Below are 20940 nucleotides of genomic sequence, written 5' to 3'. Positions count from 1 at the left end.
ACGGTGGCCTGGGGGAGACAGCTTGGGGGCCCTCCTCAGCACACAACAAACACAGTGGCCATGGATCTGGTGGGACTTGGGCTGTGCTACAGCTGCAAATTTATGGCATGTTAAACCTTCAGCTACTCAGCTGCCAAAGGAAACACAAGCAGCTACAGTAGTTACGTTCTTTATAAGAAATGAATAAGCACAAAAGGGCCATCTGATACCCCACACGCTAATGTGCGAGTACTGCCTTATTAAGGACAAAAGACATCTGAGGAACAGGCAAGAGATGTGAAATCTGGTACTCCTGCTTTTTAAAATATATTAATAACTCCATCTTCCTTAACCCTTCAGCTTTTCTCTTCCACAGAATAGAAAAAAAAAAAAAAAAAGAGTAACTTTTAGACTCGTTGGGTTTAATATATCTTTCATTTCATAGCACCAGAACAATCTTAAAATGCTGTATTAATTATGGGCCAGATGTTGTGTGCTGTGCCAAGCTAAATTGATAGGACTGTTCAGGGCTGTAAGTGCTGTGCCACAAAGTTTTATGTTTGTAGTAACCTCTTGGGAAGGGTAACATGGCTGGCAGCTACGTACCACTCAAAGAGAATTTTGATGCAGGCAAACAAGGAAAATCAGTATGATTTTAAAAATCATGTTATTTTTTTAAAGTCTCATCTACAGGACTTCTGGAAATGGTTTATACCTTAGTATTCAGGAACTGAACTAGGCATTTCCATTGGATTCACCTTGATCTGATGAAATGTGCTCTGTACATTTATTGGTCTTGTTGGGTGCTGTTCAAATGCTGTGCTTGTACTTGGTTTATAAATCATACCTGAGATTTTAAAAGATTTCAAAAAAATATGGACACCCAATTTCCATTAAAATGAATGGGAACTTTGAACTCTGTCCCTTCAGATGTTGCCAAAATCTTCTGAAGCTGCCTTGGAGTGTTATAACGTTGTGCAAAAAATTATTCATTTCAGTATGCTGAATATTTATTTAACCTTCTGTCCTTCCAAAATGAAAAAATAACCCAAACAAAAAAAGCACTTTTTTTGATGATTTCATGGCAACATACTGGTCTTGAATGGATTTTTATCATGATGAAAAAGACAAATTAAAATATTCTGCAGAGACTAGCACCACTTTTCTTCAGAATCATCTAGCTTTTACATTCAAAATAAATGTCCTGCTATATTTTCTATATTTCTAGCTGCAAGCAGCATGTCACAAAACTAAGCTTTTTCTTGGCTTCCCATTTTGTAGAAGACACCAATATAAAAATAAGTATGTAATTACATTATCAGCAACATATAATAATACATGTATACAATATAATACATACTATAATACTTATTACATACATTTGTATATATGAATATTGCAAAGGAGCTTTTATAATGCTCCCCCTCCCTCTGGTGTAGGTCTGCAACATTTTAAAAATCTGTGAGTAACAGGTTCTGAGCTATCAGTATGCTGAGTTACTAGGGATATCTGACTCCCCAAATGGCTTCTGATCTATTCTACCCAATTTGTTCTAGAATATAACCATACTTAACCAATGGCCATTTGGATTTAGTGTCTCCCAATAATCTGCTTCATGTAAACTTTTAATCAAGGGATTTTGTCCTGTATATACTTCATTTAAAAATCTTTGATATGACCAATAGGGAGCTTGAAGAGTGCTTTCCTGGAGCAGCCTGTCTGTGTAAATGCTATGAGCCAAAAAGGTCACTTGCAAAGAGTGGTGAAAGAATCTCAGCGTTTCCTTCTCTGGTTGGAATAACTGAGCTCAGGTGATAGGGTCTCAGAGACCTTGAGGTGTTCTGCAGAGAGACGGTCCTGACTTTCCTTCATGCTGTTCTGGTGTTGGGTTGAAAATATGGAGTTTTCTTCTGTGTGGGGTCTCTATTCCTCCATTAACAGCAGATGCAGAACAAGTTAGAACTTGTCTCAAAGTTTCTTTTTGGATTGGATAAAGAATGGGGATGAACCACTCAGAACAATTTCAGCATAATTTTCCATACATTATTCAGGCAAAGTTTGCCCTGATAATGTTCTCATCATTTGGGTTGCTATAACACAAAACTATGCAATTATATTTGTACAGAATCAAACAGTATCTACCCCATAGCATGCTCAGGAATCAGGTGAAAAAAGAGAGGAGGCTGAGTCTGCTATAAATTCCAAGAAAAGGTAACACAAATCTAAGGGCAATACGGTCCCTCCAACTAGTATGCATGAAGGACAGTGGCATTGGACACTACATGGCAAATAAAGTAATACGTTTAGACCACAGCTGTGCTGGAGGCAGTTCAATAGGCTTTGAAATTGCTGTGTGCCCAAATGGCTTTTGGCAAGCTGTGCACCTTGCTGCAGGGTCTCCTGGGAACAGTGCTGCAACTCCTCCTCCTTTCCTCTTCTTCCCTGCCTGCAGAAGCTTGGGTACAGAAGTCTGCCTCTGGCCCTGCAACCAAGCTCCTTAGGTATTGATCTGGCAATGGATTTAAAGACAGTAATGTGTGTTTATGTGTGTGTGAATAATAATAATTAAAAGAATAGGTCTAAACTGCAAACAAACTTACTTTAATTTCAAGCAGAAATCCTCGAGATACTCATCTGTGTAGCCACCACCTATGTATCTGTGTAGCCACTGCCTTGGCATGCAGTACCAGGTGCAATTTACTTGTTGGAATTAGTATCTGTGCAGTGTTTATTGCAGTCATCTCCTCTCCTTTCCTGTCATGCACTATAGCCAGAAGGAGCATAAAACCTGTACCAGGTTCCTGAAAAGAGAGGCAGGTCGGTGGGTATTGTGAGCATACGGGGGTTCTTTCTTTTGCAAGTGTGTATTTTTGATCCTGTTACTGCTTCCTTGCATGTCCTCTGTCTAACATTGTCATTTTTACTGCCAGCGCTATCTATGATGAGGCTTGTGAGTCAGAGCCCCGAAGTGTCCCAGATCCCAGCCCTGGGTGTTAACTAACATGCCATGGGGATGCAATTCTCCAGAGATTGGGGAGAATGAGGAGTCACAGACAGATGAGGTCTGTGACTCCTTAAGCAGCCCAGGATTGGGCCACGGTTGGATTCTATGATCTTAAGGGTCTTTTCCAACCGAAATGATTCTATGATCCTGTAAGTCTAACATGAGCTATCAGAGCTTGTGAGCAAGGCATCTAATAGGGATTCAAGAGCACTGAGACTGGACCATGTGGTTGGTCCATGGCAAAGAAAGACCCAGGAGACAGCAGGTTGTTTATTAGAGTAGGATGTAACCTCAGTAAGGTTGGAGAAATCTTTTATATTCCTCTTCTCTATCCTAATTCACTGAGATAGAGACAGCACAACTGCTATGACTATTGGTGTGTGTGCATATATATATGTACGAGCGACTGGAAGCCAGGAATAATTATTCAGTTCTCTGAAGCATATTAACCTCTGGGAAGATTCAGAATGATATGCACGTATCTAAGTGGATCAATAAGATCAGGACACAGGTTCAGCACCTGATCCATACCCAAAGATCCATACCCATTCCTGCCCCTGCAGAGGAACACTACTACCTCAGGTAAACAGACTGTCTGGGTATTAGGTGTTGAGCTAAGGCATTTGAGAACCCAAATCTACATGTCCCTGAGTATATGTGCTCTGAAAAATGTGGTGCCCTTAAAGTACACTTAACAGATGCAGGTAACATGGAGCACACATCAGAGCAAGGTAAGAGGTGGAGGAGGTGGCCCTCGTTGCCTTTTGTATAGGTCAGAGCAGACCCTCAGACAGTGAGTTTGCCACAACAATTTACTTCTACCAATAGGAGCCTTTCTGTCAAGTTTATCTTTTTCAAAATTGAAGTGTGTGGATCTAATAACATGGCTCTTATCATTTTGATAGAGTGTGTGAATACAAAAAGTGATTTAAGAAAACACTTAGTGGAGCTTGATTCCAAAGCTGAGGCCAGCAACTTTTGCATAGTGTCCTCCTGCATAAACTCAGGCCTGCTTTTCCTACTCAGGGGTTAGCTCTTCAGAAACATGAAAAATGTGGTTTTCAGAGGGGAGGCTGGGCGATCCTGCTGTAAGTGCTGCAGTAGGAAGATGTGAATGGCACTGAGAGCTTTCCAAGAAGGGAAACACGGAAGACAATTGAAAACATTTTTTGGTTGCAAAGATTTAAGATAGTATTCATTTCTTTAAGCATTGCCTTGTCAGATCATTGCACTTCAACAGAGCTTTAGTAGCTGGAGTAGAATACCCTCTCTGGATTGTGTTTTCCAGCTCTTCATATTAAAAGAAGCATAAAATGCTATAAATCAATTGCACTTGGATAGGAAGCTTGTAAAGGAGAACTTCCTTGATGGAAAATAAGATTTATGGGAAGTGTGGCTATTGTGGAATTTAAAGAAATGTTAATACATTTAGGGGAAAAAAAGAAGGAAAAGTTCCCATTTTTCTGTCACTTAACACCAAATATTCAGCCAAAGGAAAAGAGGTACAGACTAAGCAGAAAACTGTCAAAGATAGTTAAAGTTTATCATTCACATATTGCCTAGAAATTGTCATCCATTACTATCATAATTATTCCATATTTGGGCTGTCTGGCATTCAGCAAGAAGCCATTAGCAAGAGAGTAAGGCTGCTATTGCAGTACAGCCTGAACTCTTCTGGAAAAAGCTTGCAAAACAATGAATAGCACAGAAAAACGTGACCAAGATGTTCCTATTTCCCCAGGTTCACCAGAGAGCAAAGGTATGTGATATGAATCTGAGATAACCTGAATCCATTTCATAATATTTACAAACTGAAGGTAAAAAATACTGTGCAACTTTTCTGTAACAGTCAGGCCAGGAACGGACTGAGAGGATGTTGCAGTATTTCTCTTAATCTCTACCTGGAGTGCAGGCAGAGGGCACCAAAAGGAAGGTGTGGCTACAGTCCCACAAGGATATAAGGATGGCATATGTTGCTAATTCAACATGCAAAGGCTTTGCTGTTGTACTTTTCCTGGGGAGAAATTTGCCCTATTTTCACAGTACAAATTGAACATACCCAAGACATCGCTGTCAATCTTCACAACACCCACTTATTCCTGCACTGCATAGTGTTACTCTCTTTCTGTGGGTGATGTGGCTGATCATGTTCTTTGCAACAGTGGATGCTATATAGCAGCAGTTTTCCATGATGTGGAGCTTGCTGCCATCTAAAGATTTGCCTGACGTGTTTCTGCTGCCCTGTCTTCTCATCTACTCTCGGTTATTTAATATATGTCAACTGGCCATCGAATCTGGGGTTGAACGGCCTCTCTAGCACGTGCAGCAGCTGTCTGGGTGAACGTATCTTACAGGAGTGTTACTATAGCACTCAGTGTTTTGACAGGACTGTGAATAATAGGCTAACTGCACCGTGCGCTCATTTATACCAGCAACAGCACAAAAGTCAGTGCAGGTGGAATTGGGAAGTCACATGCCTTGATAATGATAAACCGTCCTTTTCACAGGAGTATGGAAAAGTAGTGATGACAGCTGGGTGGCACTGAGTCACTTTGAAGCCAGATGCCTCCTGTATTCCAGAGACACTGTTCTTTAATCTCCTAAGAGCTGTGCTGGATTTTGCTGTGCTCTGTGTGGCTTCATCTTTTGCCGTGACACTCCAAGACAGCCTCCTGCTGAGGTAGCAGAATTGGTCTGCAGGCTTCAGGGCTGTGTTGTCAACACAGGCAACTGGCTCAGCCTATTTTCTAGCACGGTAAAGCTGGAAAAGCACCTCCATTTTCTTTTTACTGGTGCTCAGGCCAAATTGCCTGGCAACATTGTTGAAATATTAATTAATGTGCTGTACACCCTCTTCTGCGTGCACAATGACTACTCGACTGTCAGTGAAGAGTGAGTGGGTTCCAGGCCATGTCTTTCATGTAGCACAAAGGCTCTGGGGGTAGCAGGAGGGACATTATTGTTATCCCACCTAGCAATGGTTCTTCTGCACCGGAAGAAAGAACATTCTTTCAGTGATTATGTATGATTTGCAAATAATAAGCTATCTTAGAATGACTTGACTATAAACGAACTTAAATATGTGAAAAGACATTTTAAGCTGTGTCTCTGCAAATCTTTACATGTAATAAGCTTGAGTGTGACGTTTGATCCAGTGATCATTCTGAGACTGAATAAGGCCAGAAACATAAGCCCTAGTAAGTGCAGACTGAGACCACTCTATTTGACTAGCCGTTTTCCTGAGAACTTTCTGACCTAAGTATGTGACAGAAGCTTTCTTTTTTAAATAACTTTATGAATGTTTGCTGGCATGGGAAACCAAAAGAACAAGATACAATAGCCTCTTGGTATAAATCTCTGTTAATGAGATCAGGACTAGAAACCTCATTGTTCAACTCGCATTCTGTCTGAACGCAATCTGCTTCTCAAATTATAAATCAGGGGCAAGACACTGTACCATTGTGTAACCCTACACCCCGGCTCTGGAATGTTTCCTAGTCACAAGAGGATTGTCATCATTCCATTTACAAGAGAACTATCAAACAAGCTTGGGCCATATTTGGTCTACAGCCCCCCCCCTCAAATGAAGATGAATCAGCCCCCCCTGCTTGCAGCAGGGTATTTTTGTAGCAACAGCGCAGAAGCATGCATTATAGTGTGCCACATCCTGAAATCTAAAAAAAAAAAAAAAAAAGAAAAAAGTTATTATGTTTACCACTCTCAGAAGCAGTGCTAAGGATTAAGAATTTGCTTATATATGCCCTATATATCTCCATGCCTCTAGAAAACACACAGGCTTATGTGTAATAAGATAATTGAATTGGAAAGTTTAGTTGTGCCTGCAAAGGCGTGTATTGTGTGTGCAGATCTCTGTCGTCCCACAGGACCTTACAGCACGTTGTGCTCCCTAAAGCAGATCCCTTCCGATGATCTCGGTCAGAGAGAAGGACTTAATCACAAGGTGCGGATGGTGCAGTGATTTTTGAGAGGTCTGAAGGACATAACTGCTTTCACATTTTCATCCAGCTTTCTAACAATCCAAGAAAAAGGGGAAAGACTATATTTATTACTGGCTGAGGAGCTGTCTAGGAAATCCCAAAATCACTCTTCAACTCCACCAAATGCAGGCATTATACACTTAACCTAAACGTACAATCTTTCTGGTCAGCCAAGTCACCTTTTGTTTCTGGTAGGGCTCAGGCTGCAGGACGGCTCTCCAGGGAGGGGAAGAGGTTCACCCTTAGCGACCTGCAGCCTGTCTCCCTAGCTCTGCCTGCTGTTAAGAGCAAGATCATTAAAGGTATGTGTCAATACTCATACTTCCCCCCATATCCCTGCTAGCTGAAACCTCCCTGTGCTGTTCTTAACTACTTAGAACACCTGTGCTGGGTCCCCTTTGCCCACAGCTGAGAACAGAGTTCAGATCTCTTGAATAGCTTGTGCAAATAATTTTTTATTTCTGTTAGATGCCCACACTGAGGAATTACCAAAATATTTAAGTGGACCTCAAACTAAACATTTCACATAGTTTGTGACTGATCTGATTAAGCTAAATTTAGCCTCAAAACCTTATCTTGAGGTGAAAAGTCAGACTTAAATATAAATAGAACTCTAGTGTTTTGTTTTTTTTCCTTGACCAAACCTCTTCACTGAATATGAAGTATTTCAGGAGCATTTCCTTCTTTGGAAATAAATGTTTTACTTTGTTTTGGTTTGCTTAATGGCAGAGGTTTTCAATGACCAACAAATAACAGATAATGGCCCACTCTATTGGAATTTTTACCTAACTGTAGAGGTTTTTACCTAACCTATTGGCGTTTTCATCTAACATCTTGCAGAGCCTCATCCCAGCCACAGGAGGAAAGATGAAACATGAACAAACATTGCTGAAAATTGGACAAAAGGCATGGGAAAGTGATGGGGGTTTTCTTCTTTTTTCCCTTCCCTTCCCTTCCCTTCCCTTCCCTTCCCTTCCCTTCCCTTCCCTTCCCTTCCCTTCCCTTCCCTTCCCTCCCCTCCCCTTTTCCTCCCCTTTTCCTCCCTTTTCCTTCCCATTTTCTTCTTTTCCTCCCACTCTGAAAGACCATGAACTATTGGACACAGATTAAAGAAAAATGTCGAACAATTCCTTCCTTCTCAAAACAAACACAAAATTAATATATACAATAATAGAGACTACTACAAATATGTAGATTTGTGTCACCCACAGCCACTCCTGTCACCTGGATCATTGCCACTATTGTTACTGGCTTGGGAATTATATTCAATATTGAAGGAATCCTGCGGCTATGATTTGAAATACAATTCCAAAAACATTGTGGAGTTGTCTTTATTTATATGGGGTCAAATCCATTCTGGGTGAATTCTGTCTTATAAAAGCAGTGGTGTCAGAGCAGGAATCATGAGCCAGACTTAGGAATATTATGACGAGGATGATTAAAGGATATGGAACCTCCTGTCTACTTGATCAAGCAGATTTAAGTGTTTCAGTATATTAGATGACAAGTGAGTCTGGTTATTCCCACACACCAAGAGCCATGTTTTGGATGGCACCCCCATATTTACTTTATCCATATTTTGCCGATTTCTTTCCTAATTGCATTGTCATTCCCATTTTGTCTGCAGAATTTGACAGCATCAGTCAGGTTCCACTCCCCAGCAGGAGCTTTACCACTTCTGCTGCATAACTCAAGACTTGTGTACTAAATATTGGCCTAATACAGGTAAATGCATATTTCAAGCACGCTCTTTAATCTCAAATGCTCTGAGGTACCCTCGGTCCCAATAGCCTGTGGCTGTACAGAATTGCTGCAATTTTACACAAAAGTTGGCTGCCCCCAAACACTGTCATAAGGTAAAGGTTTACTTGTGTCCCTTTTGGCTGCAAAACATGGTGTTTGAAATGCAGAGTACAGCTGTCAACAGTGGCTTGTAGAGGAATGAAAGAGGTTAATTACCATTGATAATATACAGCTGTGGGCTGGCTTCAGGGGCGGCGGGTTGGCTGATGTAGATAGGGTGCAGCTGTGGCTGGTTCTGTTAAGGGGTTGGGCAGCCAAGGAAGAGAGGGCAGCTGAGGAAGAGAGAGGAGGAAGAAGAAGCAGAGAGAAGAGCGAGTGAGCATGTCATGCATGAGGAGAGACTAGAAGAAGGCAGCAGAGGGGCTGGCATGAAGAGTATGATGGTATGTGATGGTAAAAGACCTTGTTGTAGCTGCCTAAGTGCTGCAATAGTGGCTCTGCAAGGTCTACATCCCTTCACAAGGCTGCAGCTCTGTTACCCCGTGAATCTGGTAGGTACAGAAAATACTTTTCCCCCGTGCAAGCAAACTGGCCAGAAATAGCATCTGGAGGAAGAATGTCTCTGGCCTTTCCCAGTCCCCCTCTTCCCTCCCGTTACCACCACCACCAAGACCTTATCGACAGCACAGGCAAGAACCCTGCTGCCTGATGCCCCTGGCTGCCAGAAAGTTCCAGAAGAGGATGGAGAATCGGAGTCTTGTTCAGAAACCCCAGCCTGCTGTGGCAGCTCCAGCTGCAGCCCAGTCAGTCCATTTCTGTGCCTGTCCCTGCTAACACTGAGGACATGGTGTAGTCCCCATGTGGCAGCACCTTTGTGCCGGTCACCACTGCCTCCAGTGCCAACAGCAGGCAGGGGCCCTTCTCGCCCTGATCAGGAGGCCTCGGGTCCATTGCCTCCTGCCACCCTGAACCCTAGCTGTGGGTGCTGGAGTGGGTGGTGGCTAATAGCCTGAGGTGCCCTCCCAGGTGTAGGGGTAGATAATATTCCTTCTGGCATTGGAGGCTGCTGCACAGGAGGTGGAGGAGAAGGTGGACCTTGCCAGGGGTGCTTTTGCTCCCTGCAAACCCCTGATGGGGTGTAAAGATTGTGTTCGCGTCAACCCATTTCTTCTAAGCCTGGCTTTCTCCTAGCCATGTCTGCGCTTGGGAAGGTGCTTGTTAATGACATCCCAACTGGCTCTGCTCCGCTGCTGTTTGGGACATTCTCCATGGCTGCTGCCTTGTATTAGCTGATGGGCTGAAGACAATGCTGTGTCTACACCGCTATTGTAACTTTTTCTGAGTAAAGCTGGAATGGGTTTCTCATTGCACACCCCATAGTGCCACAGAAGAGCCGTGGAGCTGACATCTTGTGATGAAATCTTACCTTCATTTGACCCTGGAACCTTACTGCTTGCTGGCAGACCTTGGGTTTGTACAATGTTCATCACAAGTGAGTTTTCCAAAGTATTGCAGTAGTATAAGTAAAATATGCCACAGGTGAATTTCCCTTATAAATCCATGATTTATGGATGGGCCAATTTACTCAGTGCTGCAGCTCAAGAAGCAAATTGGACTAAGAGGGAAGCTAAATGTAAAGCAGTAAATTTCTTTCCAAGAAGAACACATTTGCTTTCTATGAAATGTGAAATTTTAATCTTAGCAATGAAAAATTAATTTTGTGCTCTGTATCCCCTGTACAACTTCATGCAGCCTGTTGGTCTTTAGCCTTTTGCTTAAAGTATACTTCGGCATGTGGGAAAGGACATGTGCTGAGGACATGTGGTTACTTTTTTGGCACCATTTGCATGTTAGTCTCTGAAAAAGCACTGAGGTGTGCTTGCACCTGAAACCATCCCTGCAGGTGTTCAGTCAAGCTGAAAATCAGGCACATAGGTGCATGTTTAAAGAATTTTTGCGGGTGTTTTGAATTTAAGCTTGTACTGGAAATTATAACTTTAATCTGGTTTTCATGTTTTATTTTCATACTAAAATTTTATTGTAGAAAGAATATGGACTAATTTCTTTAAAAAGTAGCAGAGTGAATGGTAGGCAGAGTGAAGAGTTTTTGAGAGAAATCAAAGGTACACAAGTGTTCATGTACGTTCATGTCTAAACCAAGCTTGTTGATTTAAAGTTACTTTTCCTCATACTTGAAAAATAAAATTAAGCTTTTTAATTTATAAGTAAGAAATAGAAAAGCCTAGAAACATCAATCTGAAGAATAATCATTGACTAATGGCAAAAAAAGACCTTGTTGGCTCTTCACAAGTGCTTGGAATCCAGCAGCTGCCTCTGGGTCCGTTCTTGTACTGCACGTTCCTGATGCCTGAGAGTCACACCATTTAGATACCTAAACAAAAAAGATACGTCAGTATTTTCCAAAAAAGCTAAAATGATCTGAGAAACAAGGTTATTAGCTTTGAGTTGAAGCCTGTAACCCTAAATAAAAAAAACTAATTTGAAAATATTTTTCTAGAAACATAAATGCAGGCATTTGTTTTTGAGAAAACAATTCTCCATGTAGTTGAGGAAGCTGACTCATGGGCTTTGCTTTTGCCACCTAAAGCAATTAACAGGAGAAGAAACCTGGTTAAGCTGGTGCTCTGTCTTGCTGACTAGCAGGGTTGTTTTTGATCCATGGCCTCTGGTATTTAGATTATTTTCTTTCCCTTCTCTTAATCTCTGTGGGGAAACTTTCCCTCACTATTTAAATATTACATCCTTGCCATACTGGAATGTTGCAGTGTACTGCATACAAACAGATGTAAGGGCTCAGTATTTTCAGTGCAAACCAGTTTGGAGTTCCAACTCAGAAGGCCTTTGTTCATTTGCTCTGAGGATACAGTCATGTCTTTTACGGGGAATTCTACATGTATTTGAGTACCAAAGACCCAGTAAGTACTGACACACTTCATCAGAATCCTTTAGGCGTGTAGATGGCAGCTATAGTTTCTCTTTTCTGGCAGCAGTGTCTGGACAGATGGCAACAGCAATCATAAGACACCAGGTTTCTGCAGTTTTGATGTTTAAATACAGTTTATCTTAACAGGCTCCAGACTGAAGTCAACCCCTTTAAGACTATCAGATTTTTCTCCAAAGATGCTGCAATGCCTAGCTAGAGGAAAAAGGTAGCATTATTTCATTCTTCAAAACATTGTTTTGAAAAAAAATCAATCTTTCCTAAACCTCCTGTGTAAAATTTCAGCTGCTATTTGCTACATATGTACCTCGCCTTGTCTACAATGTCTTGTTGCCAATGTCTACATGTCTTGGCTGACACCACACACCAGCAGGTAGCCCTAATCCCCTGATAAATTTACTGTTGTTATGATGGGCACCCATCTTCCTCTTCTCTCTTTTTTAAAGGCTGGTTCCCTCCTAATCAAATGCATCAGAATGGTATGATGATCTTGGTATGATGGGGTATAACAAAGTTTTAAAAAGCCTTTTGCCAAATAATCATTTAATTGCTTCTTTTGGGAAGGTGCATTCCATTTAGAGAAATGCCAGTGCCCTTCTGAGTGCATGTTCACATGATTGCACTGGTACAGCACTGACACCACTCCTGAAATACAACTCTCCGGAGCTCCCACACACTTTAACAAAGACTGGCAATAGCACTGTGTGGAGTTCAGGCACATCGCTGGTGGAAATACGGCACTGATTAAGTCCCCAGGCAAACCGCACAGTTCTTACTGTACAGACGCAAGCAGAAAACCAGGCATCAAATAGGGACTTACAAACCCAGAGATTTAATAAATTGTTTTTATTGCTTCTTGCAGCTAGTTACCAGCCTAGATTTGTTGACTGATTCTGTGCATTGTATACACACCTTCTGCAGCTTGTTTCAGTGTTATCTACTTTGCACTGAAACAGCAAAGGAAGAGCAAAGAAAGGACGTTAAAAAGTTACCACTCCTTAGAAATTAACTAACAAAAAGCCTTTAATCTAGAACTGACGTAACAATGCAGACAGGTTTTTGAAATTAATTTTACAATAGTAAAAAAAGTGTGTAATAAAATGGACTTAATTATCCTAATTGCTTACCAGTCAACTGACATTAATTATCTGACTTACGTCTTTATTTTGTTGCTAATTTTATAGTGTCAAATAGTATACACGTTACATATAAAGTACCTAAAGCCACAATATCCTGGAGCAGATGTCAGTATCTCCTGTACAATTGCAGTGGATTGCTAGCTGCGGCATTCTGGTACTGCTGTGAGGCTATTGTAGCGTTCACCAAAGGGGAGGATGTACATTGCCGAATGCTCTGTAATGAAATGGAGGATAATAAGATATACAGGTATATAAACACAAATGTGATTATGTATAATATAGCATTCAAGAAACATCATTTGATGATATCATGTGATCTGTTTTCTGTTATATAAATGACTGTGCACCTTCATCTGGATTTAGATACAGGGTACAACGTTGTTCACCTGAATTACTAAGTGAATATCCACACTCTATTTGGATGCTCTGAAACTAGGAGGACTGCAGCAGGTTATTCTCTTGGTGAAGTAAAAATTTTAAATCCTATTGCTTCTTGTAGCAGGAGATTTGATGAAATCTCAGTCATCTGTACTTTTTCGGCAGCTGGGAACTTGTATGCCAGTTGTTTACTCTTATCATCAAGAAGAATTGCAAGCCAGTGTCTGAGATCTGAATGTATATCTACAGATGGACACCTGTTTAAATGCTTAAGTATATACTTGCAGGGAAAAAAGGGTCTTAAATGCCTATCAGAGAGCTTACAGTTCCAGAGACTGGAAAGCCTGGGTAATGTCTACTGTTAATATCCTATTCATGAAACAAAAATCTTGTAGATGAAGAATTAGTGGGAGAAAGCTTTGTCACAGACCAGCCAGCCAAGAAGTCTGACTGCTGAAAGCCAGGTAAATGCATTGGTACGGAGAACAGCTTCTTCTTTCTCTCTTTTTTTTTTTTTTTTTTTTTTTTTTTTTTTCTTCTTCTTTTTTCCTGAAGTAGGACAGGCTATGAAGAAAGCCCCAGAGAACACACAAGCTCAAAAATGCTTTGGTAAACCAGTTAGATCCAATAAAGGTAGCTATGCTACACTGATTGCTGAAAAACAGTAAAAAAAAATTACAAGTTGTTTTACCATAAAGAATTAGATTTATAAGACAGAAGAGAGGAAGCTGAAGTTCCAGGTCACACCCAGTAGCAGAATTCACAAGGAGAGGTAGTGAGGTACTCTGTGTTCTTTTCATGGTGTCACTTCAGAACCAGGCAATCATTTTGAATTTAGGAACCTGGATACTTGCTGGGGGTTTTCAGTCTTAAACTGGGTAAGTGGCAAAAGCCTTCTGAATAAGGAGTATTTTCTCTAACACTTTTGCTAACAGTTTATCCAGGAAAGTATATGAATTATGTGAACGTGTATAAAGTACGTGAAGGATACAGTCATCTGTCTATGTTATTTCCTCAGTATAAACCTATAGTAAAGAATGAGACTGATAATACAGATTTATAAATACTAACTCCTGCATTACAAACTGAACATTTGAAATGTAAATTTTGTACTTCAGACACTCATCTGCCTATTCAGTTCTTTATATTCCAGGTATCATCATTATTTTGTTTCAAACTGACAAGATCTAGAGTATATGAAACAAAAACAGTTATTGAAGAAATGTAATACCTATCACATATAGAAGGTGGCGTATCTGCAGGTCAAATAAGAATTCATTGTATTACCGATTATCTTATGCACTGCCATGCATCATTCCCCCCTTCCTTTCTATGCTATTAAGAAATACAGAATAATTATGAGCTGTATATAGTTCAGATGGACCTTACTAAATTACTGTTTTTGAAAAGTTCTTGGAACTTCCTGAACTTTGCAAGTGTCTTCAGATTCCAACAGGAAAATGAAGCCAGAGGATGAGGCAGTCTGGTATAAACTGTTAAAAGCTGTTTACAGTACTATAAAGTTCATAAGTGTGTTTGGTTGTTTGTTTTTTTTACATTAATAGAAATCTCAAAATCTGGCAAGCCAGTTGAATAGACTGATGTCAATATTTTAAATTATATTTTTACTACAAAATAAGCCATAAGGTCAGTTTGTAGGAATTAAAGCTGAACATATTTAAATTAAATACTTACTAAAGGGGTGATTATCTGCAAAACATTTGAAGCAGATGGGTTTCTGGCAATGGCTTCTTGAACATCTAAAAATAGCATAAAAGTATATAATAAATATTATGTAAACCGAATACTACAATAGAAATATGATTCATAGTAAAATATTCAACACAAAACTTCCTGAGTATTGTGGAAATGTAGTTTAATAGCATTGGGTTTATTTCCCTTATCAACAGCTGCTGAAGTATATGTTGTATCTGTATTTTTAAAATTTGAAGCTAGATATTTTTAACTGAAAAAAACATTATGGTCAATAAAGAAATCTAAAGCTAGAGAAAAGAATGCCATCTACTCTAAGCTGGCAAAAAAAATAAATTTGGACTTAGATTGGTTAGTGACTAACTGCCATTCATTAAAAAGACCACTATGAAGGTACACAGTTTTAGTCTGCTATTTTGGTAATGTGTGAAAACAAAGCCAAAAAAACCCCGGGTTCAAAAAGTTCATGGTTTAAAAAAGCGAGGTACTTACATGTCATGTAAGTACTCACACCTCTTTAATTACTTACTTTCTTAGAGGTACATACTTACATGTACTTACACGTCATATAAACCTACCTGTAAAATTTCCCAGCTTCTTATTACCAATTTTAATCCCCAAATAACTAGGCAAGCTAATTAAATGTCTAAGATACACATATATATGTATTACCTTAATTTTCAGTTACCTAATTTGCAATCAGTTAACCCATGTGATTCTTTCGTTGTTTCTTTCATATTCCTTATGTATTGTTTTTACAGTTTTCACAGTTTTCCTTTTCACAATTTGCAAACTTCAACCTTATTGCTCCCAGTTTTGCTGCATTTACCTTTGCTTCTATTTATTTGTCATTTCTCTGTTATTTATACAGCAATTTATTTTCTATTTTCTTGTATTTCTCTTGTTATGCCTACTTTCTTAACCCAAGCACACCATGGTAAAACTCCTCTCTGCCAAAACACAGAATTCTTCACTTCTATTTGCCTGGAAGCAATAACCATGAGCTACAGTATAATGAAATTTTGAACCACTGTTTGACGGGAGCAGGAATTATAATTTCTACAGCTGCAGAAAGTTTCAAAGGGGTTGCAAAGACCTTTTATTCTGCTGTTGCAGTTTACAGGAAACTGGAGCCAAGTCAAGCAATCCACCATTTTATGTAGAAAGGTATGGATAGTGTGCAGAAACTTAATAAGCCCTGGTTTAGTTTGATTCCAGTCAATAAGGTGGTAAACCTGGGTAACCTGACCGTGAAATGATGTAGTCAGAAGGAAAAGTAGTGGAATAGTAAAATAAAATCAATGGACTTCAAGAAAGCAGACTCATAAACTCATATAATTGGCATGTAAAACTTCATATGGAAAAAGTCCAAGGACAGCATAAAATTCAGTAGAGTTGGCAATTCCATAAACAGCAAAAATGGCAAGCAGAAGTTATTCCAATGATATGGAAAGCCAAGCAGTCCAGTGAAGAGGCCACGTGGACTAAACACACAAGGTCTCCACTGATTTCAAATACAGGAAGGAGCACAAAATAATACAGGAACTATGTCAAACTAGTGAGAATGTTTATGAAAGACCTGTATGATCACATAGGTCAAAGCAAATGTTAACCATTAGACACAGTAGCAAGAGACCCAAGAAGTAAGTTTGTTCTATGCGTATGTTACAATAGGATGATGAATGAAAGTGTTAGCTAACTAATCACTGGAGGGAAGAAATTATCAAGAATAAGTACAGACTTTTTCCCCTCATTCTTCAGCAAAATGGAAGCTGTGATTGGAGAGCTCATTTAAAGAGCACCAGTATAAAGCAGGTAAGAAATCGGCCTGGCACAGATTAAAAAATACGTTAGAGAACACTTAAGTAAATTGGACATTTCTAAAACAGTTGTGCAAATGGTAGTCACTTGAATATTCAGATTTGGCTGCAGCAATCTCAGATCTCGGTATTTGTGATCTTTAAGAATTCATCGAGAAGAGGAACATTCTAAAAGACTAGAAGAAAATAAATGAAAAACCATTCATTATAAAGGGTTACATTTGCAAAGATATAGGATACATAATATAAAGGGTAAGTATTCGCCAAGATCGTTGCAAAAAAGATGGATAAGCTTTGAAAAAGATTCCCAGGTAAGGCTGATAGGTCTGATACATCTTTAAAGAATAATTTTGACAAACATCTATTAGAAACAACAGCTACAGTTGGGCTGAGCCAGTTTCTAAAGGCGTCCTCCAGTCATATTTTGAATGATTTTTTTGACCAAAGCAAGATCACTATTATTTCAAATTAATTTCATTGACTTTAAGAAAGGTTTCATGATTTTGATCTACAGTTTGCTACATTAAATAAAGAATAACAATAAGAAGAAAATAGAAGAAAAATATTTCTATCACAGGACTCATGTTTTTAATCCAAATTAATCCATGAGAACAAAATACGAGGTTATTTAATCACTTGATGTAGGATTCTATTTATTATCAAACTTACTTTGTAGCCTTTGATTGAGATGATCAAGAGACTGGAAAATGTTCTGTTCTTCTACTGAAAGTGTGCTCATGCGTGGACATGGAGCCCTGCTAAGCAGTAAGGGCTGTCTGGCTGGTTGGACACTTGCCATAGCTGCAAGGGTCTCATCCTCTGCTGTGGGTGTACTTGCTAGTTTTTCTGCCATAACAAACTGAACAGTGCTTTCTGAAACTGAAGAGATTACAGGGGGAACTTCAAATGAGAAGATCTCATGCCATTTAAATATACCGCTTGCTTTCATGACTACAGGTCTGTGAAACACCTAAAATTTACATTAAAAGATCAAAAAGGTGGCAAAGTCCAGAAGCATGATTTGTTAGAAAATGCCATAATTAAGATCACTAATGCATCTTACAATGGGCACCAAAGCAAGTTCTAACAAATCTGGAAATTTGTAACGACAGCAAGCCATACTTCTTTGTATCATACAGTTACGTATGATACATACAGCTGTCATACAGTTGAATACAATCAGGAATTAAATGAAACTTGAGTATATGTTGTAATGCATTTATAAAACCATCAATATTATGACACATGATGCTATATCTTACATTTCTGTAAAAAAATTTGGTCTAGGCAACAAACTATCCTTTCTAACTTAGAATCACTGGTGCTAAAAGACATGTTACACAATGTATATACTAGGTCACTACTTTATCTATAACAAAGAATTGAAATGAGATGTGTTACTGTACCTTCATCAGACTTACAGGTGTTATTCATATTTTGTACAGGACCAAATGCAGATCGAACAGGACTCAGTTGGACAGCACATAATGACTTCTATGAAAATATTGTAAGAATATTTTAAGTATAATTTAAGCTAACTATACTATTTTCTGAACATTTTAAATTTATTATTTCATATTACTAAATTTTTCCAAGTACAAAAATATTAGTGTATACTAATACAGTGATGAATTCTAGTGGGTTTTATTTTTTTCATTAGCAGTGACAGCAAGGTGACTAACCACACTGATTCAAAATTGTATGACACTGAACACACCGTTGATATTCCTGAAACTCTTAACATTTTGAAGATAAAGAAACTTCTTATTTTTTATAGTACTTACCTGTGCATTATGAGTAGGCTTCCATCTTTTAGAGGCTACACTTTGTCTTCTGTGTTCTGAAAAAGCTCTGTGTTTATTTTCGTGGATGTCAAAAACCTGCTTTTGCCTTGTAACAGGAACAAAACCTTAAATGACATGACATAAAAATGTGTAAAAACATGATAAAGACAGTAGTAGCAAAACTAAGTAAATGTCTGTCCAAATTTAGATGTTTTCCTTCTGTATGTTTACATCTGATCTCACTAAATGTATTTTCTTATAGTGAAAAGAGAGAAGCAGGCACTTCTAAGGCATATTTGTTTTCATGTTAACATAGGACTGTAAGATACAGGTGTGGATGATTGTATGTGAACATTTATAAATGAAGTGAAACCCCACCTTGAATCTCAGATAATAGTTGGTCTGTACCAAGATACGAGTTGGTCTTATCAAGAGAGAGAATGAACAGTGAACTGTGATATAACAAATATTGAATAATGTGCCAAAAATAAATGTTTTAGAAAATAACTTGCATTTAGAAAGTAATCCTAAAGTCTCACTGTCCAACACAGTAAATGTCTGTTGCCAAGGTTCTGTATCTTATATCTTAATGGATTCAAAGTTTGTTAAGATTACATAGAACCATGCAGAAAACCTGTAATATTTCACACAACTTATTTGATTCACAGAATCACAGAATGGTAGAGGTGGGAAGGGACCTTTAGAGGTCATCTGGTTCCACCTGCCTGCTCAAGCAGGGCCACCTGGAGCTGGTTGCCCAGGACCATGTCCCGACAGCTTTTGAATATCTCCAAGGATGGAGACTCCACAAAGTCTCTGGGCAACTTATGCCGGTGTTCCGTCACCTTCACAGTAAAAAGCCAGTGTTTCCTGATGTTCAGAGGGAACCTCCTGTGTTTCAGCTTGTGCCCGCTGCCTCTTGTCTGGCACTGGGTACCACTGGAAAGAGCCTGGCTCCATCCTCTTTGCACCTTCTTTCCAGGTATTTATAATGTTGCTAAGATCCCCCTGAGCCTTCTCATCTCCAGGCTGAACAGTCCCAGTTCTCTCAGCCTTTTCTCCTGGGAGAGATGCTCCAGTCCCTTCACCATCTTCATGGCCCTTCACTGGACTCTCTCCAGTCTGTCCATGTCTCTCTTGTACTGAGAGCCCAGAAATGAACACAGCATTCCAGGTGTGGCCTCACAGGTGTGATTGGAATGCAGTCATTCTTTAAAACCTTAGTTCTACAGATTAGGATGTTGTAGCTAACCTTACTGATTTATACAACTGTCTTCTAATTTTAATGACAGTACTGCTGTATAGTATTTTACCTTAGCTAAAGAGGCCTAATCTAGACACTGTACCTCAAATTTATCTCAGTTTTGTCAGGTGTTTACATACATACATACATTTCCAAAATGAAAGCATCAAGTTTCAAAATTAAAATTAAGTTCTTAGTTAAACTTTCATGCATGCAAACTAGGATGTGGATCAGCATTTTCACGTGCAAGTCAGGAATCCACCTATCCAAGGAGGTATTCTCATTTGTAAAAGCAGTTACTTGATTTGTAAATGCAGTTACTGGATTTATACTTGGGAAGATAAATTACCTATTTATTCACATAATAAATATTTACATGTACAGTTCATGATTAGACCAAGAGGTCTGTTAGTGATTTTAACAGAATTCTATTTCTTTAGTTGCTATTACGGTGACATTTAACAAAGCAGAATTCCTACCATTTGCAGAAACAGAAAACAATTAATTGATCCTAGAAGCAGATTTGAAAATAGTCATCTGTCTGTTGCCATCAGTAGTAAGATGGAACACATTAGCTTTAAAAGGTAGCTGTTTAGTTATATGTGAATTATTGTAATGTGACACATGGGGCTGAATAGCATCTGAAAAGAAAATGAAATCTGATCATGTTTTACTGAATACAGGGGAAAATTTAAAAAGCAGCAAAGAAACCCTTGTTATATTAGTAATCACATGATGTTTTTCTGAAATATAAAATCCGAAGTAGCTCTCTATTGATATGCATCAACAGAATTTAATTAGCTTGCAAGATATGCTAGATCTATGCCAAGGAAAAGGCTCCTCTGAGAAATGTAAGACAAAAATATCATAAGCAATAGCATCTTTAAGGGCATGAGACACTGAGCAGTCTACCCTTGTTTAACTATAAGCACGTGAATTAGTTCCGTATTTGTCACAGGCTAAATGTTAAACACATTTTTAAAGCATTTTACTGACTGAGCACCAAAGGACAAAATAATTCTAATATCCAGCTACAGTATAATATGTGTCAGCCAGAAGATATACACTTGAAGCCTGGGAGCCCAATTAAAGGAAGATCCTTATGGACAAAAATTTCATTTATTCTTCATTGTTCTCACTGAAATCTTTCTGCACATTTGGCCGAGCATTGCAACAG

The 20940-nt window shown here is 39.0% G+C and overlaps 1 protein-coding gene across 1 annotated transcript in view; it reads right to left on the bottom strand.

Annotated features, from left to right (window-relative positions):
- Positions 1-7982: 7982 nt before the first annotated feature.
- The window catches only part of CEP126 (centrosomal protein 126), a gene marked incomplete at its 5' end in the record, with an annotated part of 38790 nt that continues 25832 nt past the window's right edge, over positions 7983-20940 (bottom strand). The window contains 5 exons of the mRNA XM_080376081.1: positions 7983-13039; positions 14899-14963; positions 17406-17615; positions 18143-18230; positions 18521-18645. Of these exons, the coding sequence (XP_080232207.1) occupies positions 12932-13039; positions 14899-14963; positions 17406-17615; positions 18143-18230; positions 18521-18645 (596 nt within the window). The 3' untranslated portion in view covers positions 7983-12931. The remainder of the gene's footprint in view (positions 13040-14898; positions 14964-17405; positions 17616-18142; positions 18231-18520; positions 18646-20940) is intronic.

This window comes from Falco punctatus (assembly GCF_963210335.1).
Source record: "Falco punctatus genome assembly, chromosome: 2".
NCBI lineage: Eukaryota > Metazoa > Chordata > Aves > Falconiformes > Falconidae > Falco > Falco punctatus.
The sequence above is the reverse complement of the archived record's forward strand: the minus strand, read 5'-3'. Positions and strand labels throughout refer to the sequence as shown.